A 15,340-nucleotide genomic window follows, 5' to 3' on the forward strand; every position below is an offset into this window, starting at 1 on the left:
ACTCTTTTAAGTGATTCAGTCACTTTCTCAAACATGTATATTGAAAAATTATTTTTTACGGTGATGATAACTATGGTTTTATTTGTTCCAGATGGGCAGATGAGGGGAAGTCAGGAGGCGTGAGGATGGCGGCATGGCGGGCGCACTGTGCAGGCTGCTGTGGCCGCTGCTGCTGGTGCTGGTGCTTCCCGCCGCTGCAGGGCCCCGCTACAGCTCGCGCATTGTCGACACGCAGTCAGGTCAGTCAGTCAGTCAGTCAATTAGACAGCGGGCGGGCGAGGGGAGGTCAGGAGGCGTGAGGATGGCGGCATGGCGGGCGCACTGTGCAGGCTGCTGTGGCCGCTGCTGCTGGTGCTGGTGCTTCCCGCCGCTGCAGGGCCCCGCTACAGCTCGCGCATTGTCGACACGCAGTCAGGTCAGTCAGTCAGTCAGACAGTCAGTCATTCAATTAGATAGTGGGCGGGTGAGGGGAGGTCAGAGTCGTTAGGATGGCGGCATGGCGGGCGCGCTGTGGCCGCTACTGCTGGTGATGGTATTCCCGCCGCGGCAGGGCCCCGCTACAGCTCGCGCATCGTCGATACGTAGTCAGTTCAGTAAGTTGGGCAGTCAGGTAATCCGTCAGTAAGTCAGACATTCAGTCAGTCAGTCAGACAGTCTTCAATAGTAATTTAAACATTTTTACAGATGAAATTTCCGATAAAATGGATTATTGTGAATGAGATCTTTCAACCTGCATGGTTGTCTTTAGTTGAAATAAATACGGTTCTACTGAGATAGAAAACTATTCTAATGTCTTCCTTTCTACGAACAACTCTCTTACACTAACTATGAGTAGTAAGCAAGGACACCTGTTTCACACACATTGTAAAAATTCAAGATCAAAGCAGGTGTTTTAAGCTCATATTATGGTTTTCAGCATGGTTACTAATGTAAAAATACTTTTTAAAAATTTATTAAATCAGTCGGTTGAGCATATTCCGAGGTTAAAAGAAAGATACTTGAGATGCTGTAAGTCACTAAATAAGACATAATATCATAATATTTGGAGTTCCGGCGAAATCTGCGAGTAAAGCTGGGAAAATATGAATATATATTTTTTATTAAACGTCGTGAACCTTAATAAATCTAATGACCGCTAGAATGGTTTCGCTTAAAATAAAATAATGGCCACGGAAAGCACTTTGTTCATGAGTGGCAAAGTTTGCGGCCAGATTGCTGTTAATAATTATTTGCCTCCGTCCGACACATAATTCACCTTCCGTATTACTGACCGGCGCGGCCGCCGTAACGCGTACTTCCCGTAACCTATCAAGTGGTTGGGTAAATAGGCGTTGAGATCACGTGCCCAAATTAATTTCCATTACCAATAATATTGGTCGGATTCCCACCGGGAGAAGGGTATATAGACCGTTTCATTCAAACAAGTTATAATCAAGTTTTTTGTGGGGATCGGTTACGGGACTCCCAGAAAAGGCAATTTGCCTGGTTCATACAATTATACCGATGGCTTTATTTGGCAACATTACGTTTTTTAATGTAAATTTTTCGCTTTACGGATTGTTGACGCAACAATCTTCCTTTAAAATTGTCCTCGATATTTTCCCATCCTATTACCTACAAATACCTGTCATTATCCGACAATACCCACGTTTGTGTGACATTTACAACAATAAACTTAACTGTCAAATCAGTTTAGTGATGAAGCCAGTGTGATGAACATCTCTTTGTGATCATCTCCTGTGAGTGAACCAACATCAACATCGTTGACGAACATAAAAGGGGTAAGTCGGATTCCTTCCTTATTCCCTGTTCACCATCTCTAACCATCGTTGTGTCAACTTCAAGTTCACAATTAATTTTACAGTCCATTCTTGATTCGCCTTGCGATTACACGGATTATTACAAAATATTTTTTTATCATTAGTTAGTTATTTAAGTATTTATTAGTAAATAAACTATTTTCGTATGTATTAAAACCAAATTATAGCTAGTATAGTGATAATACAATTTATTTATTATCGGCAGTTTGTCTCTGCTTTAGCAAACTCTGCAGATTTGCGCGCACAGGCTAGTTGTTCGAACTTGCCTTGGTTGGTTCAATCACAAGCTTCCATAACATCCAGGTTGGATACGAAAGACACTGAGGGAACCGAATATATTCACTGCACAGGCCTTCTACCCTGAATTGATATCAATAACAGCACTGAATACAAATAGATGTTCAGAAAATAGGCTCCATCAATAAACTGCTTTGACATTTACTTTTATTGTTGTAAAATGTCACACAAACACGTGAGTATAGCCAGATAATGATATGTACTTGTAGGTCAAAATGGGATGGACAAATTGCAAAGACAATGTTAATGGAAGATTAATAGTTGCGTCGACAGTACATCTTTAATTTTTAATTAGTAAATGAGAGATATGTAAACAAGATGGTCAACAGCACTATGTATGTCAGGATGTGGGCTATTAATCAACCAGGATAAAAGTGAGATGGTCTCAGAACCGGTACAACCCAGATCCCGTGCAGATGTGGACAGCATCGTCAAGTATCAGGGGACTATGGTGAAAAAGGCTAACTCCACTTAGTTATCCCACTAATTCAAGGATGTCGCTAAATTGCAGTCGGCCAGTTTTATTTAATGATGCAGAAGTGGACTACCGGTTTTATAGTAATTTGTAATTCAATAAACTTTAATTTTTAGTAATTATGATTTTCATAGCATTTGGCTCCATTAATACACGCATAGATTACAGTTTTTATTGCCTATCCTACCAATGAAATAATAATAAGATAATTTGTGTAGCGCCGTTTTTTGAAAAAAATCGCTGTACAATTATGATTTATTGGTTCTATCTAATCATGTAAAAAATATATACAGAACACATACTTATCTGTTAAGTCACTTCAGATAAACAATCCATGCAGAGAAAAAAAATTACTTTCACAATTATTTTCAAAATATTATTATTTTCTATTAATAATGTGTTAGAAGAAGTAGTAATTAAGTTCTTTATATTAGTAGTTGATATAGCGCCATTCTCAGTCACAAGTAATTCTCCGCTTAACTTTAATATCATATATCTACACATTCTCTGACAAAGTGATGTCGTGTATCAATGTGCTTGGTGCGTTTATGAAACAATGGATGAACAGGCAAATTAATAGAACTTTGACTGTCACTATATAAACATACCGGTGTATTTTTATGTATTTCTATCATATCAGATAATAAGCTATTTAAGTTGCTATGCAGAACTCTCTCGAGATATACAAAATATATTGGTTTAAAAAAGAATTCACGCATTTTGAATATATTAAGGAATATTCATCAAATCTTTAGATATACATTATGTTTAACAGTAGCTAACATCGATTGTGATCAGTTAATTAATCTGAAAATTATTCTTATTATTAAAAATGTATGTTTGATTCGCCATAAGAGAAAAAAATCTTTCTGAAGAACCCGTGAAATGTTTGCAAACGATTTTCTGTGCTCATATTTGCTATTATCCGAGTTTTTGTTGCATAGCTAAAATGTAATTACTCGAGATAAATTAAGTTTGAATGGAAAACATTGATAAATGTAACATTTTTTTCACACTCGTATCAAATAAATCACAATTGCAAATTGGCCTATATCCTCCTTTTCCCCTTTTGTATTCTCTACTCGCTACCCAAGCCGGGAAGTTTGCAGAGTGTAGTGTATACACATGTCGGCCACCGCACACACTTACTGTTAATGGATAATAACAATGTATTATAATGTTTATCCTGGCATCCCGACATGGCTATTACCGGCCTATTATTGATTCAACCCCCTGCCGAACCAGCTGTGCTGACACTGTACCTATACTATTCACTAAACTACACCAATACAGAGAAATAGACTACAGTGAAGGTAAACTTTGATACCCAGATGTAAGTTGATAGTAAGGAACTAACGTGCCGAACAAATAAAAGTTCCAATATCGGCTAAAGGCATCAGAATATTTACAATAAGGTTTTGTTGACGATTTTCTAACAGAACTACCTTAGTTCTTGTTTTAGTTGGTTTGATACCCGTCGGAAAGCATAAAAAACGCGTTTTTACATTTATTTGGTGCATTAGTAGGAACATCTGGAATTATTACCATTATATTTAATATGTGTACATGTTCATTATTCATTGTAATGTTCCTATTTTTTTCAAGTGAGTTGATCTGAAGTGGAATTTAACGAAATTTACATACGTTTTAAACATGAATTTAGTACCTCGAAATTAAATAGAATCTACTTTACACAAAAACCCCATATTCGGCAAAACTGTTTGAAGACAAAAATAGTATTAGTAAGTTTTGAAGTCATATAAATTATCACGAAATGACAAATTCATTATGTTATTAAATTCTTTTTATTTTATATGGCATATTTTTTCAGTTATTATTAAAATTTTATTTCTTGGTAACAATTAATTTCTTCCGATATTGGGGTAAAATCATGCAGCATTTTTCCGATCAAGTTTCACAAATTTAAACAAGCGTTAGAAACGGAGTTTTAAGATGATGGGAACAGAATATATGCAGATTAATAAATCGAATAGAAGAGCTTAATGATTTCTTAGTTTTTTTTAGTCAGGAGTTAATGAATTAATCTTAAAAACAGCACAGAATACGACACAGAAGATGCATATATTAACATTAATTAAAATTACTTTGTCCATCTCAGTACAGGATTTACAAGTGAAGGCATAGAAAGCTTAAAAAAATATCTTTACCTATTTCATATCTTCACATAAATTGGAAAAGCTTAATAAACGGGGCAGCATGTTAGCCTGGTTTAAGAGCTATCTTGCTGGTTCATGCCCATTCAGGAAAAAAAATGTAACAAGTGGAATCCCACAGGGTTCACAGCTTGGTCCAATATTGTTCTCACAAAAAATATATCATAAAGTATTTATCTTATATGTACTTTTACTGATCTCAACATTTTTAGAATTGTTCAAAATATTTATCATTGTAATATTCATCAGAATAATATCAACATTTGGTTCAATGAAAACAGATTTTACTTAAATATCTCAAAATGTCGAATAGTAAGATTTTTTTCAAATAAAAAAATCCAGTGATCTTTAATTACAACATTGATAACAAAACTATTAAGAAAATCACACAAATTAAAGACTTTGACATAACTTTTCAATCAAATCTTTATTCCGTTAACCACATCTTTAAAATAAGAAATCTCTAGAAAAGGTTTACAAATTTTGGGATTATTACCTAGGTTAACTAGAAATTTCAACAGTATTAAGTTTGTTAAACTGTTATATTATGCCTTTGTTAGAGGTCAACTTGATTACAATTCTCCTGCTTGGAACCTACCTTACAATATTCATTGAAAGAATAAATTCTTACGTTTTCATTTTTAAAATGGGTATTCCAGCAATTTGGTTTAACAACAACACTTACTTAAATGAAATGAATATGCTTAAATTATCTGACCGAAGCATTTTCACTTACTCATTAAATATAGTATTTCCATAAAAAATTGTAAATGTTGCATTTATGTAGTGGTCCAGAATTGCTTGCATTGATAAACTTTCGTATTCCACTGCGTAATACTAGAAGTCGAGATTTATATCATTGCAGAAATTCTGATGCTAACTACTTTATTATGTATTCCTCATTGCCTAGAATAATTATGGAGGCAAATAATTATACCAAGCCAATGGAAATCTTTAATTTATCATTGTAAAAATTCAAAGTATTGTTACTGAGACAGTGTAGTTAAGTAAAACTAAAACTAATTTCAACAAGTTAATTGAGGACTTGAGCGCAGAAAACTGGCTAAATGTTCTAGATAAATCAGATACTGACTTAGCAATGAAAGAATTTATTATCAAACTACACGAGTATATATCAAAACACACAAGTAATACAACCGTATCTAATAAACAAATTAAATTCACACCATGGATCACCCTGGGGCTAGTTAAATCGATTCACAGAAGAAATCATCTTCATGAAAAGGCAAAAACATATCCTGAGAATTTGGTATTATAATGTTATTATAAAAAATATAGGAATTTGTCTAAGAAATTAATTACATCGGCGAAAGAAAATTATTATAAAAAACTCATTTACGAAAACAACTGCAATCCAAAACGTTTTTGGGATACCTTTCGCAACATAACCAAATCCAAAATCAATAAATCTTCTGAAATAAAATCGCTATACATTAACACATCAAACTCTGAAGTCCCCAAAGATATGGCAAACTTTGCAAACAGTTACTTTTCATCTGTGGGTGACACACTTGCGAAAAAAATTCTCGATGAGTGTAAGAAATCAGAAACCGCTCTCGCCAATTTAACTATCCCTAGGATAGGTCACAAAATAGACTCAATCACAACTTCAACTAAAGAAGTCATGAAGATAATTGACGACCTTAAGTCATCAAAAGCATGTGGTCCCGATAAGATTTCATCAAATCTTCTAAAAATCATTAAAGTATACATAGCCATACCGATTGCGTTCATTGCGAATCTAAGCTTTAATTCAGGGAAATTCCCTAACCATTTAAAACAGTCAATCGTCATTTTACTGCATAAAAGTGGGGACAAATCACTGATACATAATTACCGGCCTGTTTCCTTGCTCAACTCTGTCTCTAAAATTATGGAGAAAATTGTAAAGAACCGTCTCATCCTTTATCTCGAAAATAACAACATCCTTTCTAGTAGACAATTCGGCTTTCGCAAAGGTTTAAGCACTGAAAACGCCATCGCTAATTTGACAAAAATCATCTCTAATAATCTAGATAAAGGTAGTAAATGCATTGCACTTTTTTTAGATCTAGCTAAAGCGTTTGACACTATCTCGCACAAAATTCTGCTGAATAAACTACAGCGAATTGGGATACAGGGTCAAATTTTCAAGTGGTTTGTTAGTTACCTAGAAAACAGGAGCCAAAGAGTGGATATTAACGGTACTCTAAGTGATCCAGCCAATATTAAATATGGCGTACCGCAAGGAAGTACACTAGGTCCCATATTGTTTAATGTTTATATAAATGACTTATGTAATACTTCATTTGCAGACCACATTATTACATTTGCTGACGATACAGTACTTTTATTCGAAGGCAAAACCTGGAATGAGTCTTGCATTAAAGCTGAATTTGGCATAAACAAAGTTAAACAGTGGCTAGATAGTAATCTCCTCACACTAAATTCGGATAAAACGAAATTCATCTGCTTTAGTTCAACTCAAGCGGGTCAACCACAAGAAATTATTAACATTAGAATACACCATTGTTACGACACTATTACATGTAAATGCAATACCTTAGAATGTGTGGACAATATAAGATACCTAGGAATTATCATTGATAAATTTCTGAGATGGGACAAACACATAGCCTTTACTTCCACAAAGGTCAGGAAACTTACACATCTGTTTATAGCAATAAGAAATATTCTTTGTCTAAATGATTTGAAACGAATTTACTTTGCAATGTGCAATTCCATACTAGACTATGCTTCCTTAGGTTGGGGAGGTTGTGCTAAAACCATACTCGATCCCTTAGCTAAATCCCAGAAATCGCTTATAAGAGTCATACTGAAAAAACCTTTCAGGTACCCCAGCGATTCATTGTTCGCAGAGTTTCGTGTTCTTGATGTAAGACAATTATACATGAGGAAAATCATTTTACATACTCAAAAACAGAGGCACTACTTAGCTTCCGTAAACCACTGTCATAATACAAGACATGCAAAAAAAAAACCCAACAGTTCCGCCCACCACTTCCTCATCTTTAGCACAGAGACAATTCTCATACTTAGGCCCTAAACTGCTCAATCTCATACCTGATGCATGGAAGGCAAAGAGTACTAATATTCTGCGTATGCAGGTAAACAATTGGCTTCTGGTCTTGGGGAGAGTTGAATGCGAGAATATGCTAAAAAACAGTAATTAAATTGTAAATTTTGTTTTTCTTTACATTCTTCTTTACATTTTAACTTATATTGGTATTATATTAGCATTACAGGAACTGTATTTTTACATAAAGAAAGTTCAAAAATTGTTCAATTCTTCGTGATATTTCTCCTTAAAGGAAAAGTTCCTTCTTTACTTTAATTTTTTATTTTTTGTTATTTTTCATTTCCTTTTTTTATATATTAATATTTCTTTAGTTTAATATATCAGCTAAACAATAGTAAAAAAAAAAATGAATATACATTTGTATTACTTTACCAACAGAATTTCTTCAATTCAGTTTCATTTTCAAATTCATTTTCTTGTTTTTATCTATTAATTCAGCTTATGTTATGTTAATTCAGTTATTATGTCAGCTAAATAATAGTAAAATATGTCGTGATATAACTGGAAGTATTCTAGAATATGAATACATATGTATTTTTTTTAACAACAGAATAGTCAACACTATAATGTACCATAATTTACATGTAAAAACATTATCATATTGGAATGTCCTAAAACGGGCAATCGCCTAGTTGGACATTTTAAGTTCATTAATTGTATTATGTAATATTTACAAACAAACAATAAATAAATAAATAAATAAAATAAAAAAAAAAGTATAATACTGATGTAGGTACTAAGTTAATATATAATTTTAACTAAGTATAGGCCCCTAAAAAGTACGTTAATAAAGATTAAAATTAAATCAAGCTAAAAATATTTGGCCATTAAATCATTTGTTTGATGAAAATATATTATTTAAAAATAACAAAAAATTCACGGGCTTGAATTATTCTTGTAGTTGAAGAGTTAATTTTGTTCAAATTATTGAAACATGAAAAGGCGAGCATTTACAACTTTTTTAATATCTACATCTACTTGTATTTCTTGAAGAGTCAACGAAATAGCAGCAGCACTCAATAGTGTTAATACATTGAGTTTCAAGGCGCTTTCCAAACTTCTCCCCGAGATAAGGAAGTATTGGAATTGTACAAAGTTATAAAGGGTGTAGGAAGGGGATAGGGTGTAGGACGTAAGTCCTTGTTATGCCATAACAATACCGGGAAGAGGCTCCGAAGTAATTGAGTTTATGACCCTCATGATCCTAGTGAAATAAGACCAGGGCAACAAATCACCTCCATGGACTGTAAAACGCTTTAATGCGATTAATTTCACGAGCTTTTTCAACCTGATAAATGATCCGAAACGGATTATAAAGATCGGAAAGGGGAGCCATAAATTTAATATGGTAGTTCATCTTATCGTGTGCAACCCTTTAACAAACTATCGAGGGTTAATAATGATACATTACGTTAATGCTGCTCTCCACCACTCGGAAATGTGGTTAGAAAGGTAACATTAATAAATTAGTTCTTAGTGTGTGGGTATAAACCTTTTAAAAAATAAGAAAAGATTGTGTTTACTAAATGCAGTCCTAGTAAAAAATGTTTGTAAGGTTTACTAGTTTACAGTTAGATGACTCAAGTGTGACCAACCTTGAGTATAAATTTTTCCTGATAAACTTTAATAAAATTCGTAATAAAATCGGCACATTAGTTAATGTAAATGTGTTTATCTAAATAGTATATAATGACAAAATGCGAAAATGTTCAAAACAAAACAAAAATCCATTGGTATTTAACTAATAGTTTCAGGAAATCTATCAATTCATTCGTTCAGGGCCTGCAATCTTGTTTGTAATCGGATAACGTATTATTTGAAGAGATTCTTAATAATTTAGCAAAAAAAATTGTCAGTTTGTTTTCTTCGTGTACTTCCACACTTCTGCCTAAAATATTACCGCCATAAAGACAACCAAAATATAATTTAGTAGGTCTAGTAGCAACCGATCAAAATGATCTTCATAATATTCTAAAAGTTATGATACTATTAGTATGTTTGGATTTTCCAGTCATATGACGATATCAGGCTTCGCTTTATGAAACACAAATTTGCCCCACGGGAACAGGGGAGTGGAAATTCTTCAACAAGGTACGTTGTAATTTGAAAATTGTTCATACAATGCAGTAATTAAGTCTTCATTTGTGCATCATGTGCGCACAGTGGTTATGACTGCCCCATTATGTGGAATTAATGTGGTAGCTGAAAACAACCTAATTGTACGAGTATTACAGCTGTGCCATTCTCAGGGGTTATTTCGATAGGACGTCCTTCATCTATAATCACGTCGTTACCTTTCTAACCGAAGCGCTCAGCGGAAGAGTAGTCCAACCAACAAATAATGTATCAGCGAAAACATAAGATTGTTAAATATTTTTATCATATCTGTGAAGAAACGGTGGCCCAATTTTAGTTGTCACTTATTTCAAAAGATGGCTCTATATATTATGTATTTATTGCATCTCACTAAACATAAATCATGTTTTTATCAAAATAATCAACCTCGCTAGGACTAAGCCTGTGTCGAGGTTAACAATTTATATTTGAGTGCAGCAAACATAGAGTAATTACAAACATAGAGTAATCACAAACATAAAGTAATACTACATACAAACACAAAATATTACAAAAAATAAATAAAAATATTTATTAGATCAGTTACCAGATGGGTAATTTGACAGTTGTAACAATATTTGAACCATAACAGATCATTGATGATTATTGCCTATTCCATTACCAGTTACTTTAATTATCTTAATCATATGATGTTTTTGCTGATTGATTTTTTTGTTGGGCCACTTTTTCGCTAAGCGCCTCAATTTTACCATGATAAAACAGTTGTTTTTTTTCAGTTCAATTTAATTGCGAAATTAGGAATGAAAATAGTTTGTTTGTTGGGTAATGATTTAATTTCACCGATGCGTATTAAGAGCAAAAATACAATCATTATTATGTCTATTTTTTATTTGTAGAAACATTCTAAAATCAAAAGATTGAGAAAATCGTTAATTTGAACTATGTAAAAAGTGCCATTAAAATTAAAAGTTCCTGTTTTTCAGAGAGCAACTCGAGAAGTATAGGAGTTAGTGATATAAAATAGTGGATCACACAAAGTATTTCTAATATTATAATGCACCGTTGATTGTTACATGATAATACATTGTTTAACACGAAGTTCCTCATCATTTTCTACGCTGTTAATCTTCCGATCGCCACGCATTTGACGCAAGTATAACATCCTGCCACGTGTCAATTTGATTGCTCCAGAATCCTCGTCTATCCTCTGTACTTCCATACTTCATATCGACAGCCCAGTAATTGAGGTCCGGCATCCGGCCAGACGGTTAGTTCATTATGTTAGTGTAGATATTGCTATTACCGTTTGTCGGTTATTAATTAATAATTACGCCATTGCCTCCGATTGAGGATGCCAGCGACTTGACGCACTTGATTAATACGAGTATTGTGCAATATGTTGCAAGTACAGGAGTCGATACGACTACAAAACGATCAAGAAAATTCTTATATTTATAACTATTGTATTAATTTTTAAGTGTTTACTCTGAACAATATGCTTGTATTTTTTTTAAGAAAAGCCCACTAGAACTTGTAATAAATAAATAAATATATAAAATAATGTATAAAAAAAGATAATTATTGATCTGATGGTATTTTTACCTTAATGATTGTATAGTTTAGGATTGTTATTAACGGAAGTGGCGCCCTCTGTTATTTTAAAAAAGAAACGTTGAAGTTTTCAAACCACGGCAGTGGGTTTATATCTGCTAGTACGAGTAGATATGTAATATAATAATAATACTATTTAGTACTATCCTACTTATTTATGCACTTACTCTTACACTTTAAGGTCATCCAAACTTCATAACATTTGATGTTCAACAAATCAATTTTGATTTTGTTACTTACGAATAGTCTCTATTAAACGAAAATTCTCGGTACATTTTAGCTTTTCATCAAATGCATAAGCATTTGACCGTTGTTTTTGTTTGCTGATATTTTACTTTTTTAGGCTGGCCGGATACATACGTTTTCCGTATTCGATTTCCGAATTCGTTTTCCGTATTCGGAATTCCGTTAGACTAGCGCAAACGTTCGTTTTTCTTCATTCGGAATGTATAAACGTCAGTACCAGTGTTGCCAACAAGGGCGATATATCGCCATTTAGGCTACTCAGAGCGAGAATCGGCGCCGAAAAAATCTAAAAGGCGACTGGTCGCCAATTAAGCTACTTCAAAAACATCAATTTTAAACATGTCCCGAAATTCTCTAGCCACCCTCCCCCCCCCATGAAATTTATTTTTCTGGGGACAAATTTTATATTTTCTTGAAATTCTCTAACCACCCTCCCCATGATTTTTTTTTATTTTCTGGGAACAAATTTTATTTTTTTGAAATTCCAAACCCCCCCCCCCCCACGAAATTTTTATTTTCACGTAAAAACATCAATTTTAAACATGTCCCACCTAACAGCAAATTCGGCTACTTTGCGCTACCTTATGTATGAGAAACGGCGATATTAGGTCAATATCCGTTGGCAACACTGAATTACGAACGGAAATTTCCGTACGTTTGCGTCGGCACAAACAAACTGTATGCAATAGCTGCGTTCCAAATGACGTCATTAGGTTTTTTCCATTCGGTTTCTCCGAACGCGTCGGCTCGCATTCGGAACGTGCGTAAGGAATTTGTTCCGTTCGGAACTAAAACGAACGTATGTATTTTCTACTGATTCCGTGCATTTGGAAGTCCGAATACGGAAAACGAATTCGGAAATCGAATACAAAAAACGTATGTATGCGGCCAGCATTATGCAATGCTGGTAAAAATGATAACAATTGAAGTCAGTTGTTATCATTTTTACCAGCACTAAAAATGTATGATGAAATGCCTGAAAGTCTGAAGAATGAAGGAAGAATGAATGTATTTAAAAAGAAATGTTATATTTATTGTAAAAATATGTAAAATTACAAAATGAAATATGATTGTACGGGACGTGTTCGCCTGCACAAGAAAAAACTGTAAAATATAAGCACCGGCACACATTTACCTTTGTCCTGTGTGATGATTCAAATAAAGCACTTGAGGTATTTCATTTGAACCATTACAGAGTTATTTAAAATATCATAAAAATGCAGGGAATATCGACCATTGTAATATGTTTGCATAAACAAAAGAACGCCTTTATAAAGGCGGTTGGTTTTTATTGCGGGTAAAACTCCTTGTATTCGTCCAAGGTCAGTCAGTCAGTAACGGCTCTGTGACATCGGGGCCAGTGAGCAGGACCGCACGCTGGAGGGAAGGCTCTCCGGGACTGGCTGGCAGGCGGGCTGGCTCAGTCGGCAACGTTCAGTCCCCTCGATCCATGGAATATCGACTCTTGTATGTTTGCATAAATGAATGCTTCTTGAGAAAGACGATATATTCGACATTTGTAATTTGCATTTTGACAAGAACGCCTTTATAAAAGCGGTTGGTTTTATTGCGGGTGCAACTTCTTGTATCCCTCCAGGCTCAGTCGGTAACGGCTCTGCGGGGCGCTGGCTGGTTCAGTAGGCAATGACAGATCCCCTCTCCGAGGCTGGCTGTTGGGAAGGCTCAGTGAAGCCCGAGGCAGGGGCGCCGCGACGTCGGGGCGTCGTTGGCTTGTCGGTGAGCAGCGAGCTCAGCAGCAGGCAGTTGCAGTAGACAGCGGAAGTGGAGCGGGGGGGGAACCGGGTTGAAATCAAACACAGTGTGTTGGTCCCAGGTAGCGAAGCGGGTCAGGCAGAGCGGACAGCAGGTGTTGACGGTTCCAGGGTCTGAAGCGAAAGAGGCCGGTACAAATGTGAGCGCTATATTTATAACGCGCTACAAGACCGCGTGGCCGGCGAGGTTCGTCGCTGGCTCGTTTTGTGTTTTAGGAACTTATTTTTCTGGCGTGAGTTTAGCCGTGTTATTACATGGACCAAGTTTATCTCAGAAACAAATGAATATTTTACAATATTATGCCTTATCTGCCTCTGTCGCCCTGCCAAAACCACGTCGTCGCAATATTCTTTATTTGGTTATAATAAGACATATTCTACAAGAAAAATGGCCAAATCTCTATTACATTTTCAGAGTTTCGCCGAGTACATAATTATCTTACGTGTAACATATTTTATTTCTATTCGAGCTTATTTAATTAACATGCAAGTATCTTTGTACAAAACTATTTAGTTAACATTGTTTCCTATTATTACAGGAAAGGCTTGCAAATTTGTATTTTTTACAAATCTCTTGGATACACGTGGGCCGCTCAAGCAGGTTTTGTGCTTAGCCAATCAGCGGCTGCCTAGCCAGAGTAAGATGGTTGCTTGAGTTGAAGCGAGACAACTGCCTTTTAGGTCCGAGCGATAAAATTTACCGTTAACCCTTGGGACCTTCTAAGACCCAAACAGTCCCAAATGCCGTGCGCGCATTATACTCTCCTAAGACCATATTTGTCCCAGAACGACCGCACATTATTAAAATGCATATATCTCTCTTCCTCTCATCTAAAAAATAATTATTTCTTTTATGTCAGAAAGAGAACGAAATAGTGCTTGTTATTGTCTTTGAAAAAATGGAAGCTTGTAGAAGGTTCGATCCGTGCAAATCAACAACGTCTCAAGGGTTAAACGGCAGGGCATGTTTTTAAACATGAGTTACCTATATGTAGGGCAGGTTTATCAACATTAGTTTTATGGAAGGTTTTTACATAGTTTTCGACAGTGGTAAATATGATGTCATTTTGTTGTATTTTTTATAATTGATGTACATTTTATATTGATGATGCTGATGACGTTCGATACAATGATCTTGTTTATATTAGTTTATATTCAAATGTATAAACTAACTCAATAAATAATAAAATAAAAATTAAAAAAAAAATAATTTAAATAATGCTGTGTAATTTTGTGTAATCAAAGGAACGTTGATTATGAAAGTTTGTGCGTAAATAACCACTGCACCAAGGAAAAAATATGTCGCATGGGAAAAAGAAAGGATTAACCGGGTTTTTGAAGCCCCGTTCTTTATCCAGTTGATCTTCACAGCCTTCATTTGTGAATAGCAGAACTATGATTCACTGTGTATTGGCGCGAGCGGCACTCGGTTATAGTAACGAGCAGCGAAAGCGGGTGGGAAACTTCATTAGGCGTTTTATTTCTGCAGAAAGGCGGCGAGTTAACGGAGTGGTTCAACAGTACCTTTATTTCTAAGGAAAGCGGCCGAAAAATCTGCCATACTAGCTAGCAGCGATTAAGTAGATAGGAGACAAGATATTTTGGATTACAACAATAAGTACTGCGGCTTTGTATGTATATATAAAAGAGAGGGTTGGTGTGTAAATGGCATAACCAAATAAAGTCATCGATTTTGACAATTTTTTTGAATACGTTATTTTTTATTTTTATTAGATAAAATATCTTAAAACATTGTTTGATGATGTGAG

The 15,340-nt window shown here is 34.9% G+C and overlaps 1 protein-coding gene across 1 annotated transcript in view; it reads left to right on the top strand.

The window, feature by feature from the left end:
* The first annotated feature begins 285 nt into the window (after positions 1-285).
* Positions 286-15,340, top strand: part of LOC149424727 (neuroligin-4, Y-linked-like) — a 91,639-nt gene continuing 76,584 nt past the window's right edge. Inside the window, exon 1 of the mRNA XM_089631482.1 lies at positions 286-415. Coding sequence (XP_089487608.1) covers positions 310-415 — 106 coding nt within the window. The 5' untranslated portion in view covers positions 286-309. The remainder of the gene's footprint in view (positions 416-15,340) is intronic.

This window comes from Hesperophylax consimilis, chromosome 4 (assembly GCF_061612785.1).
Source record: "Hesperophylax consimilis isolate HC1 chromosome 4, BYU_Hcon_1.0, whole genome shotgun sequence".
Lineage (NCBI taxonomy): Eukaryota > Metazoa > Arthropoda > Insecta > Trichoptera > Limnephilidae > Hesperophylax > Hesperophylax consimilis.